General features: G+C 59.1%; 1 protein-coding gene across 5 annotated transcripts in view; it reads right to left on the bottom strand.

Annotated features, from left to right (window-relative positions):
• ARHGEF10 (Rho guanine nucleotide exchange factor 10) overlaps nt 1-15,085 on the bottom strand; it is a 90,260-nt gene that overhangs the window by 28,775 nt on the left and 46,400 nt on the right. For 4 of the 5 annotated variants that reach the window (XM_041751758.1, XM_041751760.1, XM_041751761.1 and 1 more), the window contains exons 10-17: nt 14,805-14,911; nt 14,040-14,117; nt 13,723-13,902; nt 12,423-12,539; nt 10,722-10,814; nt 7,114-7,284; nt 5,406-5,551; nt 3,813-3,988 (exon numbers count right to left, since the gene is read on the bottom strand). In XM_041751758.1, the coding sequence (XP_041607692.1) occupies nt 3,813-3,988; nt 5,406-5,551; nt 7,114-7,284; nt 10,722-10,814; nt 12,423-12,539; nt 13,723-13,902; nt 14,040-14,117; nt 14,805-14,911 (1,068 nt within the window). The remainder of the gene's footprint in view (nt 1-3,812; nt 3,989-5,405; nt 5,552-7,113; nt 7,285-10,721; nt 10,815-12,422; nt 12,540-13,722; nt 13,903-14,039; nt 14,118-14,804; nt 14,912-15,085) is intronic. The other variant, XM_041751762.1, reaches the window with a different exon arrangement.

Below are 15,085 nucleotides of genomic sequence, written 5' to 3'. Positions count from 1 at the left end.
TCCGTAGGCCTCGGTTGCCAGGCAGCGCCGCAGCCCACACTGTCTTCCGGCTGAACAACAGACCGAGGCTCCAGTGCTGGATTCCAGAGCTCAGTTGTTCGAAAGTCACAGGCGGAGCACAGGAGTCTCTAGTCAGCTTCTCAAAACAATTAAGGGATGACAAATGCAGGAGAATTGGAAGGAACAAAACCGCTGTGGGTGAATGAGAAGCCCTTCCCTAAAAGCTCTGAGACACAGGAGGCAGCCGGCCACACTGGCCACACCGAGGCTCGCGGACGGGACCGGTTTCCTCTGCATGAGCGACGGCGACAATGGCCGCTGGCTGCTGGGAGGATGCACAGCGTGGATTTGACGCAGAGAGCGGCTCGCTGTCCAGCCCCGACAGCAGCGGGACCCTCGCTCCTGGGGCGTCTGGCCTAGGTGGCGAATGCGTTGTTCCCTGCCAGCACCCCGGGGACGCTGGGCAGCCCCCGACTCCCCGACCCGAAGCCTGACATGCCCCTGGGGTCTGGCTTGAGTTCAGTCTTCCGACACACGCAGAATTGGTGCACTTCTCGGCCATGATCTGTCAAGGATGGAGGGTCCCTCCCTGGATGGACAGCACGTCGGTTCTCTCTCCTGGAGGAGCGAGCATGACCTACACGTGACCAGGCACCTCCATCCTGCTCTGCCACCCAAGAAACAGCTGAGTAGTGGCTCTTGCTTCCCTGCCCTGATGCTACGCTTTGCTCTCCTCGCGTGTCACCATGCATATGACTGGAGCCACAAGGGTACGGGGACTGTCAGACACAGGTGGAACGAGGGTCCCCAGGCTGGAGCAGCTCCCGGGCTCTCACTGGCACCACGTGACAGTGGGACGGCGCTGCCCTCAGACGCAGCAGTCCGGCCGGCTGCCCAGCACCAGGTCTCCACCATAACCTAGAAGCCTCTTGCAGAACGTTCGTATTCCTGCGGACGGAGCTGGACCCCAGAGCAGACCGCCGTGGGTCCCCGGCACCTGGAGGGACACACGCTTCCCAACCACCACAGGCTGGGAAGGTTCTAGTCACAAAAGCACTCGCCACTCCCCGTGCACACGCGCTCCTCCCCCCGTGTGCCCGGGCGACATGTCGGACCAACACCAGCTGAACGAATGAATGAACCAATCGATCGATTGAGGACCGCTCGCTCGCTCTCTGCTAAAATCCTGCTCCCGAGTTGAAACCTAGCTTAGGAAGCATCTTCCCTGGGAAAACCATCACCCTTGATCTTTCAAAGCATCTTGCCCTTGTTTGTGCTGAAGACTGTGTGACATGGTGCCGCACGTGTGTTCTCAGATCCGAGCCCCAGGGCTTCGGGAGGCGGCGTCTACACCGCAGCCATCTGGGGGTTACCAGAACGTGGTGCTCGGTTAGAAAAGGCCTTCGATAAACAGGTCGGTGGAAGGACACAGTTTAGCTAAAAATTTGACAGTGGTCAGCAGTTCCATCTTTCTTTCTGCTCAATCCACAGATGCTTGTTGAGCGCCTGCTGCGTGCCTGGTCACGACGCCGGGGAGGGAAACGATGAGCGGTCGCCCTCACGTAAGGTCCCTCGTGCTCGTCAGCTAGCAGCACCCTGGTTCCTCAGACTGAGGCACCGTCCCCACAGACCACCCTGAAAGGTACCAAACAGCACATGAAGATGACGCAGTCACCCCAGGCGAGCGTTCCGCCCCCAAGACGGCAGCGGGCGTCTGGGGAGGCGGAGCAAGCGTCACCTCAACGCGGAAAACGCGCTCCCTGAACAAGTGCTGTCCCCGAGGTTACGTGTGGGCTTTGCCTGCGAGAGCGAAAAGGTCAAGGCAAGTCGGCAAAACACACCCACGCCCCCGTTTCCAAGTATTTCCCAGGCTCTCGAACTGAAGGTACAATAACAGACTTCCCCTGAAATTGAAAAATGAAGAAAAACCAGCTACTCTCCCAAGTGACACGTCTTCTTTCCGCCGCCAATGAGAACCGTGCCCCCCTGCGCTACGGACGGGAGCTCGTGGGCTCAGTCACGGCACGGCCCCCGCGTCCTTGCTTCTGTGCACGGCCAACCCCTGAGCGACAGGGCCTTGAACTACGCGGGCCCCGCTTCCACACACGTTCCCTTGGTAAACACACGGCAGTGCCACAGACGTGTCCCCGGGACCTCCTCACCGAGGCTTCCTGTTCCGCGTCTTTATCGTAAGAACACAGCACGGGATTCGGCTACAAAACGCGTGCTAGCCGACTGCTTACGTTCCCGCTAGGGCTTCGGGGCAACGGCAAGCTTCTGGCAGTTAAGATTTTTGGAGTCGAAGGATATATGTGGATTTTCGACATATGAGGGTCGGCGCCCCGACCCCCACGTTCTTTAAGGGTCAGTCGTGTTTTAAAAATTAACTCTTCTTGCTATGTGCCTCTTGAATATTACTGATTCGTTCACATCTCCCTCTACGTCAGCTAAATACAAGTTGTAAAACATAAAGATGAGTAAGAAAACGTACTGGGGCCTTAATACAGCGTCCGTTCTGAGGGTCAAAGCCGGCCCTGGTGACCTGAGCACAGGAAGGCGCCTTTTAACACGGCTACCACTGCAAACACGCAAAGGCGTCATATTGTTCACAAAACCGAGTCCCAGGCAGGATTTGCTATCAATATTAGCGATTTAGCTCGGTTTTTAAGAACTTTTAACAAATGAGATGCACAAGTTGAACCTGAGTGAAATCTTGCCGACCTACGTCCGCCCAGAGAGCACCCGCGCCTCCCCTCCCCGCACCACTCCTCAGGACGCCCCCGGCCGTGGAAAACCCGTGACAGTCTATTTTCCTTATTAGCTGAGACTGGGCAGTTCCTGCAAGAAGGACTTAGCGCTCAGTGATCCGGGGGTGTGGGAACTGTGACACCACACGCCCGGGGACGTAGCTTACCAGGCCAATTACCCAACGGAACGACCGACTGCTAACGTTACACAAACGGGATCAACGGGAGACCCCACAGCAAATCAGACCTGATGCTCATCAGGCCACGTTCCTGTGATTCCGAACAGACGTGCCTACGCAGCCAGAAAAGTTACAGGGTTTAAAGGCACCTTTTTCTGAGCACGTCAGAGACAAAATAATCTGGAAGGTTGTCCGATATGTTTATAGCATTTATATATTTAACACAAAGGCTCGTTTCATGTATGAAAAGGTTCCCTCCCTGAAAGTCCCCATTCACTGTGTTTTGTGTGCTCCAAAGGGAGGCAGAGGCCAGCGAGTGAGCAAAGCTCAGCGGGGCTTTATTTGCATTAAAAAAGGCAGAGGGAAGAAGGAAGTCCTGAATACCAGCCAAGTTCAAAATCTGCAGTGCAGAGGCCCCGCTGGTAACAGATACCCTAAGTGCCACACAGCTGTTGACGCTGGCAAAGTATCAGGGCAGCCCCAGCTCATCTCCCCGGACAGGAGCACGGCCCAGCTCCCCCCCCTGCGCAGGGAGCCTGGGGGAGAGACAAGGGGGCCGTGCAGCAGAGCCAAGCCTACAGCAGGTCCACGGGCCCTAGACCCCTGCGGGGTCGGGACACAGGGGCCAGAGCCCCAAGTGCTGAACCAGAAACCACACCCGGACACTGAGGCATCCCCACACGGCAGGGCTTCCCCCTAAACCCAGAGGACGCGCAGCAGCAGGGGCAAGCCGCAAGAGGAGGGTGAGCAGGCTCACAGCCGACACAACACAGGCTCCCAAGAGGGTGGCCTCCCACAGCCCGGCCACCTCCCTGGCCCTCGGGCACCGCTGCAGCCAAGGAGCCGGCCCCGAGCCGCACGGGCACCTCAGAACAATGTCACTTACTCGGCTTAGCGTTGGCGACCACTGCCAGGCTCTCGGGCGGGTGCACGGGGGGACACCTGCTTTCTCCAGCACTGTCGTTACTGCCGTACTCGATCACTTCTACGTGTCCAAGAGGAACACTCCACTTCAACAAATACCTCTGGCTCGATGACATTATGGTGCTGCTGTCGGAGGTGCTGAAACAGGGAGAAACCGTTCCTTAGGATTCATCACCCGCGTGAGTCACAGTACTGTCTATCCCTTAGATAATTCAAGTGAGGAAGCTTCGGGATGCTTCGGACTTGCTTGCAAAGTTGCCGTTTGGTCCCATAAAGAGGCCTCCCACTAGGTGAGGGCAGGCACTTCACTGCCAGACCCAGGGCGACGGGAGAGCGTGGACTGCGAGGTCCCAGAAAGCGCTCAGGGTCCCACAGAGGCGGAAGGGAACAGGCCAGATGCTCCCGGATGGCTCCCTGGGCAAAGCTGCTCCTGTGTCCTGGCAAATACTGTTAGCAGGGACAACCTCCTGTGCAGTCTCTGACCATTTCTTACCAAAGTTCCTTCTCTACTCTTGGATATAGTAAAACTATTTCAATAAAATTAAATCACGTGGGCAGCCCCGGTGGCACAGCAGTTGAGCGCCACCTTCAGCCCAGGGCGTGACCCTGGAGACCCGGAATCGAGTCCAGCATCAGGCCCCCTGCATGGAACCTGCTTCTCCCTCTGCCTGTGTCTCTGCCTCTCTCTGTGTTTCTCATGGATAAATAAAATCTTTAAAAAAATTAAATCATGCCATTATGCTCCATGATCAAAATACTTATTATGTAACAATGAAAAAAAAATCCCAGGTATTTTTTCCTTTCCCCATAAAATGGAGCACACACGCATGCACCTAACTGGTTACGTGGAAATGCTAGAGCAGACACATGTGCGACCACCACCAGGCCAGTGCGTCAGGGCTCTCAGCGCCCCGAGGCCCTTGGCGTGCCCAGGGACCTCACCCCTCCTTACTACAAGTGATCATCACAGTTTGCTTTCTTTAAGATATAGTTCCTCCCCGCCCCCGCCCCAATCAAAATGTAGAAAGCAATAGCCAAAATGCTGGGCACTGTACTTGAAACTGAAATACTTAAAAAAAAAGGAAAAAGAAACTGAAATACTTGACGTGTTGGGAGCCAGCTGGTACCCAAGCTACCCGACGTCCCCCTCACGTTTCAACTTCCAGCCCGCGTGGGGAGGGGCAGGAGGCACGCTCAGATGCTGAGTAACAAGTGCAAGACTGCGTATTTGCTGCATGAGGCGGGCTTTACACCTAGCAACAGAGAACCCAGGAACTTGGCCCCAAATTTCTACTGAACCTGCTTGAATCTCAAATCTCCACTCCTGATGTTCTGAGGCTACCAAGGGGCTCTTTTCACATTTCAGCCCGACCAAAGCGGGTCCTCCCTTCACCACCTTCCGGGAGCGTCGCTGAGAGCGCGTCAGGGGGGACCAGACTGTCTGTTCCCTTGGTCACAGGATGAGGCGACCAAGCTCCGCACACAGATCGGTGCACCCTGAACGGGGGGTACTAAGGGGGCCACCGCTCATGTGGGGCGCGGCACGTACGCTCACCGTGCACTGACCGTGGCGCACATCAACACATCACTGAGCATGAAGACCCGGCGCTCCTTGGTCTTAATGATTTCTCCTCTGTCGTTGTAAACAGTTTCTATCATATCGTCGGACCGCACGAGGTACCGGTTCCCGCTGCTGAGAAGCTGAACATTCAAAGTCACGCTTGACACGGTTCCCGCAACCAAGTTCCCCCAAAAGAAGAGAAAGCGTGAGCCAAAGTCTTGCACAACACAGGAGCAGAACGCATCACGGTTCGGCAGACTTTTCTCTTTACGGAGGATTTGCATACTTCCCGTCACACTTCACGTGCACACTACGAAGAATCCCGAAAGTGGCTTTTTTTTAAGTAAGTCGTTGTACAGACGGTGTTTGGAATCATCCTCAACAGTGACGGGAGACTAACCCTCTGTTTGTAAACTCGCCTTCTCCAGCTGAGACGCTGATCCAGCAAAGGAGGGCTCCTCTGTTTGCACCTGTCACTCTCCCTCCTCCCCTCGGATGACCTGCCTGAGCACAGATTCCATCCTTACACTGCCTTGCCCGGCCGCACAGTCGTTCTCTTACGTGCGACGCTACATCAGCCGAGAACGTTCGTGAGCACGATAGCGACTCGGGGGGTTTTGTTTTCCCAATTAAGAAAACGTCTTAGTTTGTTGGGGTACGTCATAATTCGTCCCACGGGGCTGAACACAACACTTGGTTTATAAACCTTTGCAGAGATGCTTTGTGTTAATAAGACGAGACCAATCATGTAGAAGCTAGACTGATTGTGACTATTCGGCCCAAAAGAACATGGGGGAATCCGAAGCTCAGGGGGCATTCTGACTCTAAATCTGCAGCGGCCGAGCTCCCAGCCAACCTACTCCTGACGTGCTCACGGGGGTGACGAGGCTGCGCGCACGGGCACGGAACCGGGAGCGAGCAACGCACAGCACTTCCCCGTCGGCCTGCGTCGCTCTGTGCCTCACGGGCGTGCAAACACCGCGACCACAGGCAAGCACGATTCTAAACAGCATGACCATCACTGGCTGCGATTTTCAGCTCATAGAAACCCCACGTCAATCACTCAGGAAATCAGGGAGAGCCTGTATAATGGTAAAGTTCTTGTGGCGAGGTCACTGAGGGTCACCATCTGATAGGAGATGAGACAGAAAATGTCCCTACAGACAGAAAATGGTTTTAGCAACGATAAATAGGATTTGTGGTTATTTAAAACCACTCCTATCGATTACTCTCCTCCTGTGGACCAGGGCCGTAAATAAATACGGGGAGGTCTACATAAAATCCACTCGCTGTCGCAGGAAAGACTTGTGATAGAAAGTGGAAACGGCTCTGCCTAGGAGCTGCTTTCCTGCGGGGATTCCCTCAGCTTCCGTGACAACCACCACTTACGCCACACGTGACCTCCTCCGGTGCCATTCTGACCATCTAACATGAGACACCGCGTGGTGGCCGAAAGACTCCATGACAGGAGCCGGTCTGAACCTCCGTGGGGGTCCCGGCCCGGGCGAGGGTCTTGTGAACCCGGCCCCTTCCCCAGGGACACGTGCCCCAACCCGCCCGACGTCTCCATCGGCTTCCGAGGCAGGGCCCTGAGCTGCGGCCTCGCTGCAGCTTCCAGAAGATTAGTAGCAAGCGGCAGAAAGAACGGAGGCTTATTAGTGCGAAGCAAGTGGAATCGCAGCACAGAGAAACCTCGGTCAACCTTGTTCAGGTATCTCTCGTTGATGGCTTTGGCGACGTGCTTGATTTCGCAGCGCTGGTCGGCGTCTCTCTTCCTCTCGTTCAGCTTCTCCGCTAACGTTTCCAGCTCCGTCAGCGCCATCTGAAGCGGCAGCCGGTCAGGATGGCCTTTGGAGGTGTTCTTCAGCATGTCCTTGGGAGAAACACGGTAGGAGGGGACGCATGACCGCCGGTGCGGGGGTGCAGGCGGCGGCACACACGCGCTCCCAGCCGGCCGCTGCGCCCCCGCTTCTGGGGGAGGATGGACCAGCCCCGGGGAGAGAAGAAGCCAAGTGACTCAGGATTCGGCTAAACACGGAGCAGCTCCTTTTGCAAAAACAAAGTGAACTCACTAAATGGCTTTGCTAATGGAAAAAACTAGCACTTCCCCATAAAGGGCTCCGTGAATGGGAACTGGCTGCACCCCAGGTCTCAGAGGGGCCCTGCCCTCCGCACTCTGTCCAGCCTAACGAATAGCCTGTTGCTCCCACCGACACGGAGCCCGCGCCCCCACTTCGCCACGCTCCCGGGGGCGCCCCTCCCCCTCCTGCCAACGACAGAGGGGCGCAAAGGCACAAGGAGGCTGCAGGGAGGACGCACAGCAGGCAGCGGCAACACGGTCACCCAGACAACGGAGCCCTGTGCGTCACTTGGGCGCAGGATTCCCAGAGCAACATCCAGGGGCACCTGGTGGCTCCGCGGGGAGCTCAGGTCACGATGCCGGGGTCCTGGGACCGAGTCCCGCATTGGGCTCCCTGCTCAGCTTCTCCCTCTCTCTCCGCCGCTCCCCCTCCCATTTCTAAAAAAATGTTTAGAAAAAAAAAAAAGAGCAACAGTGAAGCAACAGTCACAGCACTGTCCCCTCGCTCGTACAGAGGACGCTCGCTGGCCTTCGGCCGCTTGTCTGCTCAAGGGGGCACACGGTTGGGGGCTCGCCGGCTCAGACCTAGCCCAGCCCACTGCCATCCCCCCGCGGCTATGCCGGCCCCACCTGCCTGCAATCCAACAACACCCTCGTCTTGTAACCTGCTTCTTACCTGAGAAAACAAAACCCTGCGAAACGAGGCAGCGTTTCTGGTCTTAGCGAGCTGCGTGTACCGTGCTACACGCGCGTTCCCTCAGAGTCCCTTCAAGTCCTATTGAGGCGAGTAAAGCACCCGACAGCGCATTCCGGCTCCGAGGTCACAGCTGGTGGCTGCCGCCGTTGGCACCATCAGGACACGCACCGCAGCTGCGGGGCCACGGGCTGGGGCCGCCGCATGCCGGGAGAGCACCCCGGGAGCAAGACGGGAAGTCTGCTGCTGCATCCAGGCCCCGACCCACGTGCGTCCAACACAGGACAGGAAACGGTCGTGGGAAGTGACACAAAGATTCCTGGAGGACCACGTGTCCGAGAGCCGGGGCTCAGCTTCGCCGGGGCTCAGGGAGGGCTGCGGTGGTCTGAGCCCCAGCAGGGCCCGGAGAGCTGGGCATCAGGGCAGAGAAGGGCAGCGGGGCACCTGACGGGCCCGGGACAACAGGAGGCAGCAGGCGGTGCCGGCCACCCGACCCGCGTGCACAGAGCAGGGCGCCCACCCTGGGCCAGCCGAGCCCCGGGCCCCGCCCCCCCCCAGGGACAGCTCCTGGGACCACCTCTCCTCGGAGCACCTCTCCGGGGATCCCGGGGCCCTGGGGGGCCCTCGCCCTCCTCTCAGACGCACACACCGCGGACTCCCTGCGCCTAACCGCGCGTTTCCCCACGTGCCCAACCCTCCGCCGCCCCCTCACTGGCCAGGGAACCACTCGCCCAAATCCCAGAGTTCTCAGGTGAGTCTGCTGGGCCCAGACGGACGGGGCGGGAGGAGGAGGGAGACCCACAGAGGGACTGGCCTCACGGAGCCCGAGGGAACTAGGCGGGGCGGCGACCACAACGTCCACAGAGCGTCCTCGGGCCTAAATCCAAGATACGCCGCCAGGCCCAGGCCCCTGCGGTTGACCGGCACGAGGCTCGGAGCCCAACCTCTGATGGCTCCTTCTGCTTCCCACGGCCCTCCCGCCCTAAGGAATACACCTCGGTGAACACCTGGGTCAAGGGTTTGCTGCGACTTACGGATGGTTAACCGAAAGCTGACAAGCTACACTGAAAATCACACCCAACTACAGCTAAGTGAGAACAGAAAACCACCAGGAGCGAGGCGTCTAGGTGCGACGTGGGCGGCCAGGGGTTGCCAGGCACCTGCGGGCACGTCGCCAAGCAGGGTCTGCATGAGGGTCTGCACGCGCAGCGCACGGACTAGGAGGTGGTTAGGCCTTTGCCCCTGGTCCCTGCGTCTCCACGTAGCCGAAGAAGAGAGTGTCTAATCGCCTCCCCCACCGTCTTCCTCACCAAACCGCCTGCCTGGAGCCTCCTACGTTCAGAGTTTAGTAAATACCCAACAACTGGAGCAAAACACATTTTCTGGATATTTTGATTCTAGGGGTAAAAAAACAAAGCAGAACAAACCCAGCTTCTGTTACTGAGACTCTAACGCCTACGCTGGGAACCAGGACCCGATGGGACAAGTACACAAGCAACCGGCACCAGAAATGGCCTGTGCGCCTCGGATCGGAAACAGCAGAGACCAACGCATAACCGTGGGCACCCTCCTCTCAGGGTCTCAGGGCATCGTGGGTCACGAGGTACGTTCCCCACAGACTCGGCTGCCGGTGGCAGCGGGCTTGATGCCGAGGGAGACGCCCCTCGTCTGCAGGGAGGGCACCGCGATCTGCGCTGCGACTCCACATTGGGGCCGCGGGAGCAGCAGGCTGGGCATCACAGGAGACCTGTCCCGGGCACGGGCGGGGACCCAGGCTCCAGGGGGACCAAGTGGGCACAGACGGCGCATCATCCACACTCAGAGCCGCTGTCGCTGGGAGCCACACCCACCACTCTGCGCATCTTTAGTTTTTGACGACGCTGGGGCGGCCACTGAGCCTCCTGCCGCGGCGTCCCCGCCCCCTGCACCGTCTGTGCAGCCCCCTCACGACGGGCACGCTTTGTCTGAGTCCTGACTTGGGCTCCCGAGCCCACCGACCCACCGACCCGTGCAGCACAGGGCGTGGGCCATTTTCCACCTGATCCTAGAACCAGGCCCTGACCATGGCAGAAGGGGGCGGATACCGCTCTGGCCCTTGGGAGCAAAGCCCCGCCCCGCCTGGCCGCTCACGAGCTGGCTAGAGGGGGTCTGGGCTAGTGGGGGTGGTCCCGGCTACTGAGGATCCTGGCTAGAGGGGATCCGGGTTGGGGGGGATCCAGGCTAGTGGGGGTGCCGGCTACTGGGGGTCAAGGCTAGAGGGGGCCCAGGCTAGAAGGGGTCCAGCTAGAAGGGGTCCAGCTAGAGGGGATCCCAGCTAGAAGGGGGGATCCCGGGTAGTGGGGGACAGACTAGTGGGGTTCCAGGCTAGTGGGGGTCTGAGCTAGTGGGAGGGGGTCCTGGCTAGTGAGAGACAGGCTAGTGGAGGTCCGGCGCCCTCCCCCTGCCCTCCTGGAAGTGCTGGGGGAGGACAGGAAGTCGGAGACAGAAGCAGAAGGGACACTGCTGTCCACAGTCGTGGGCAGGGGTGTGTCCTTACCTGCAGCAGCAGAATGAACTGCGGGAACCTCTGAATGGGCTTCATCATCAGGCTGTAGAGCGTGACGCGGTCGGGGCTGGACTCCTGGCACTGCTGTGGAGAGAAGCTCGCTTACTCGCACTCGGCCAGTGCTGGCCCCGGCTCTGCCGCCGGGGCCGGGGTCACCCCCACCCGCAGCCCCGCCCCGTCCTGCACCCCGCACCGCGGGACATGCCCACCCGAGTCGCCAGGTCTGCAGCCTGTCGCGGCAGGCTCTGCACTGGAATCTTCGGGGTTTTTGCTGGAGGCTTTCAGAGCCACCTCCGACTGCCAGGCAGGGTTCGGCCCTTTATGAAGCCATTGCAATCCTCTAGGTACTGAAAAGTGCACTTACTTAAACAGGAAGAGGATCACGGACTCCCAAACAAGAGCAGCCAGGGCCCCTAGAGGAAGCCTGCCCCACACCCCACACCAAGTTCTCTGCAGCGGCCGCTGCCGGCCTCACCCGGCTCTGCTGTGGGGTCTCGGGGTGAGCAGTGGGGTGTCCCTGGGTCCGAGCCTGTCCGAGCTGGCCCAGGAGCGGCTGCGGCCAGGGCATCCAGCCCGAGGGCCCCTCTCTCATGTGCCAGGGGCAGGCTCATCCCCTGGCCCACGTCCCTGAGCCGGGGACCCCCACCCAGCTGGACCACCTGCACACCCAGGGTCGGGTCTCTCCAGCCAAGGGAGCTGTGCAGTCGGATGGCAGAGCGAGGGACCGGCCCCAGCACCACGAGGGCAGCCCAGCCTCCTGACAGGATCCCGGGCTGGGCCCTGACGACACACGTGCCCATCCCCAGGCCTCCTGGTAGGAAGGAGGTCGCCTGCCAGCGGGGGCTGTGGCCGCCTCCCCGGCTGACATCTCGGGTTCGGTCAGCGTCCACAGGACCGTTACAGCCTCCACGGAGGTAAACGTGCGAGTCGCCTGCACTGCCTTCCTCCAGGAGCTGTGCTGCTGCGGCACGGAAAGGCCGCGGAGCACCGAGGCCCCCACCGCCGGGGGCGGACTGACGGGGGAGGGATGGCCGGCGAGACTCCCGCCCAAGTCCGCTCGCTGCAGGGAGCAGGAGCTTTGGGAATTCAGCTCAGGTAACACGCACGAACCTTGGCTCAAGGTTCCCGATCGGAGTTGGGGTCTCGTGCAAACGAGGTCCGGGTGGGTGGCTGGTCACGGTGAGGGGCCGTGGGCTGAAGACCCCAGCTCACCAACAGCCCTCGGCAGACACTCCCCATCGCCCAAGTCCGACGCGCCTCCCCTCGCTGTGCACCTGACAGCAGCCCAGGGACCAAGCCCCTGGCCCAGGGAGGGGCCCATTTACTGCTCTGACTTGTAGGGGGCGAAGACTCCACCCCAATCCCAAACTCCGTCTGCTGCCCCTAACGTCATGCTGACAGACAGGAAGCCAAAGCAGCTTCCTTTGGGGCCAGACCTTACCTTTCCATCTGTCCATCCACCTACACTCTTCCAAGGATGCGCAAAACATAGCTTATTTCCAAAAAATGACGCCACCGCTGCAGACTCATCTCTATTTCTAGAACTGACCCAACATTTGGTCAAAATCTTTATGATAAATAACGTTACATGTCTAGAGACAGAGTGTGGTGAGAATTTCACTGAGAAGCATTTTGACGTGGAACCTTTCACTGGAGGGTGTGGGAACCCAGAAGGAAAACACAAGTGCTTACCTTTAAGAACTCGAGGAAAGCAGGCTTGGTAGCACACGTCTTCTTGAGGATGGCCACGGCGGTGCTGAAGTTATTCACGTACTCGCTGTAGGCGTCCAGCACCATGGATTTGGAAAACTGGAACGTCGGAGCAAATGGAGAACTATCAGCAGCGCGTGGGCCCCGGGGCTCCCTGCACCCGGCTGCAACAGAAGATCTGAAAACTGCCCCAAAGACCACCCCTCGGGCCCTGGGAGGTTTCCACAGGACCCACTTCATCACAAACGTGTGTGATTTTTTTTTTTTTCAGCCCACGGGTTAGGCACTGTTTACGCAGCTGCACGACCTAACTGTGGCCTCGATGCGCTGCCGGCATTGCCGTTCAGGCCGCTGGCGGTCTGGCCCTCAGCTAAGCAGTGGCCCTGACCACAGACGACCAGAGAGGAGGGTGTCCCAGGAGAGAACGCCACGCAGGCCCCAGGACCCTGACCCGCGGGCGCGGAGCCTCCCCTGGGGACTCCCCAGGGCAGCCAGAGACCGATCCTCTCCGGCCACGTCGGCCTGCTGCCCCGGGTTCCTAACACCAAGGGCCTCCCTCTGACACTCTCCTAAGACCCCACACGTTCTCAAGATAAACAGTCCTATCTGTAAGCAGGTGCCTCATGTGACTGTCACGGAAAAAAATGCTTTTACCTAAAGTGGATGTTTTTAAAGTTTTTTCCTTTAAAAAAAACATCCCCCGGGTAAATATTTCAAGAAATATTTCAAGACAAAGTAAATGTAGACACCAAATGCATAAAATAGCCAGGAAACGTCACAGCACAGGAAACATCCGCGTCTTCCTCCTCTGTTTTTCATAAGGGCCCTGAACGGGATCACACAAGTACTTTAGTAAGAGCTCCCGTTCCCGTTCCTGTGCGGGGCGGCCTGTCACGTCCACGCACGCCGGAGGCTCCCCCGCCAGGAAAGGTTAACGCAGTCGTGCTTCCCTCCCACGCGCGTGGGCAGAGACCTGACCCCGGGGGCACATGGGCCAGGGCGGCACACTGCTTGCAGGGCCCCGGCTTGGCCACAGAAGGCCCGCTCCACTGCCTGGGGACGCTCCGGGGATGCTGCCGCCCTGCCGCCGGCCTCGGGCGGTGCCCCCGGTGCTCTAGAGCACGTGCCCCTGAGCAGAGCGCCGTGGCCTCCGAGGGCCCCGGGCGGACCCAGCCCACTGACCGGGACACCCGGCGGGAGACCTCCTCTGCCCACCCGCAAGGACAGCAAACGGCGCAGGGCACGGGCGAGCTCCGTGGGGCGGGGGCGCGCTGGCGATCACCGAAGCCACGAAGACGTCCCCGATGGTCTCCACCGAGTCCCACTCGGCCACGCGGCTGGCCAGCGCAATCTGGAACATGCCGTGGCACTGCAGCAGCTCCTTCACTCGGAAGAACACCATCTTTAGCTTCCTCTCACTCAGGATCTTTGGCTCCATCTCCGACAGTGGCTTCTCGTATTGCTGATAAAGACACGCATGAAAACACAAAGACCCGGAGCTCAGCGTCTCTGGGGAGGCTGCCCACGGTCGGTCTGTGCATGACCACACACATAGGCGAAGGGCCAGGGTGACCTGGGTCCACCCCGCGACACACGTACCTCCAGAATCCGCTTAAGAGCATCCACGTAGTTCTTCTCGCTGTCGACCACCGAGCCCAGGATGTATCTTCTCACGACCTGTTGATCGGAAAACACACTGCGGCCACTGGGAAGGGGACGGGGGGACAGTGCTCGCTGCTGATAAACTGGCTCGTTTGGTGCTTTGTCTCCAAAACCGCAGGCGGGGGAACCTCCGCAGGCCTCCAAGGTACTTCGAGTGGCCTATTAGCTAAGGTGACAGGCGCAAGACGTACAAGCCCGCTGCCGTGGCGATGGACACCATAAACCTCACAGGGTAAGCCGTGAGGACAGCAGCACACAGAGGTGCGGGGCGGCTCGCGTTTGGGTGAAGGGTGAGGACGTGGCTCCAGCTGACTCCGCGCTAGCAGCGACATGTATGATGAGGACAGGATTCTGATGTCGCACAAGAAAACACCCTTGAAAGGTGGGAGAGTCGATTATTTATTTTGGCCCAGAGCTTTAGGCCAAAGACCCAGGAAGGAGGCAGAGGCCAGTGGGCAAAGTGAGGCTGCTCAGGCCACAGACACGCATGCGCATCCCTGGGACGCGCCGGGCATGGCGCTGGGCACCGCCGTCGGGCCTGCGGAGTCTGAGCCGTGACGGCCGCCAGGACACGGACACGAGCGCAGGATCTCGGTCAGGCAGCCTCTAAGACCCCCTCCTCGCAGGCCACCACCCTGCCCTGAGCTCAGGCGGCTGCTGGGCCGAGGGGCAGGGGCTGAGCCCGGAGACGCCGCCTCCTACCTGCTGCTGAGACAGGCCCTCAGGCATCGGCGTCAGGATGGCTTCCGGATGCTTGCACTCAACGTCAATGAACAAATTCTGCTCCTCTTCAAGACAGGATCTGTGGTCTTAAAAAGAGTCAGAAGGCATGAATTTCACATTGACGCAATATATTCCTTTATTTTTTTTTTAATTTTTTTTTTTTTAATTATTCTAACCCTAACCCTAACCCTAACCCTAACCCCTAACCCCTAACCCCTAACCCCTAACCCAACCCTAACCCTAACCCTAACTTTATTTTT

Source organism: Vulpes lagopus, chromosome 4 (assembly GCF_018345385.1).
Source record: "Vulpes lagopus strain Blue_001 chromosome 4, ASM1834538v1, whole genome shotgun sequence".
Taxonomy (NCBI): Eukaryota; Metazoa; Chordata; class Mammalia; order Carnivora; family Canidae; genus Vulpes; species Vulpes lagopus.
Note: the sequence above shows the minus strand (reverse complement) of the source record. Positions and strands in the feature narration are given on the sequence as shown.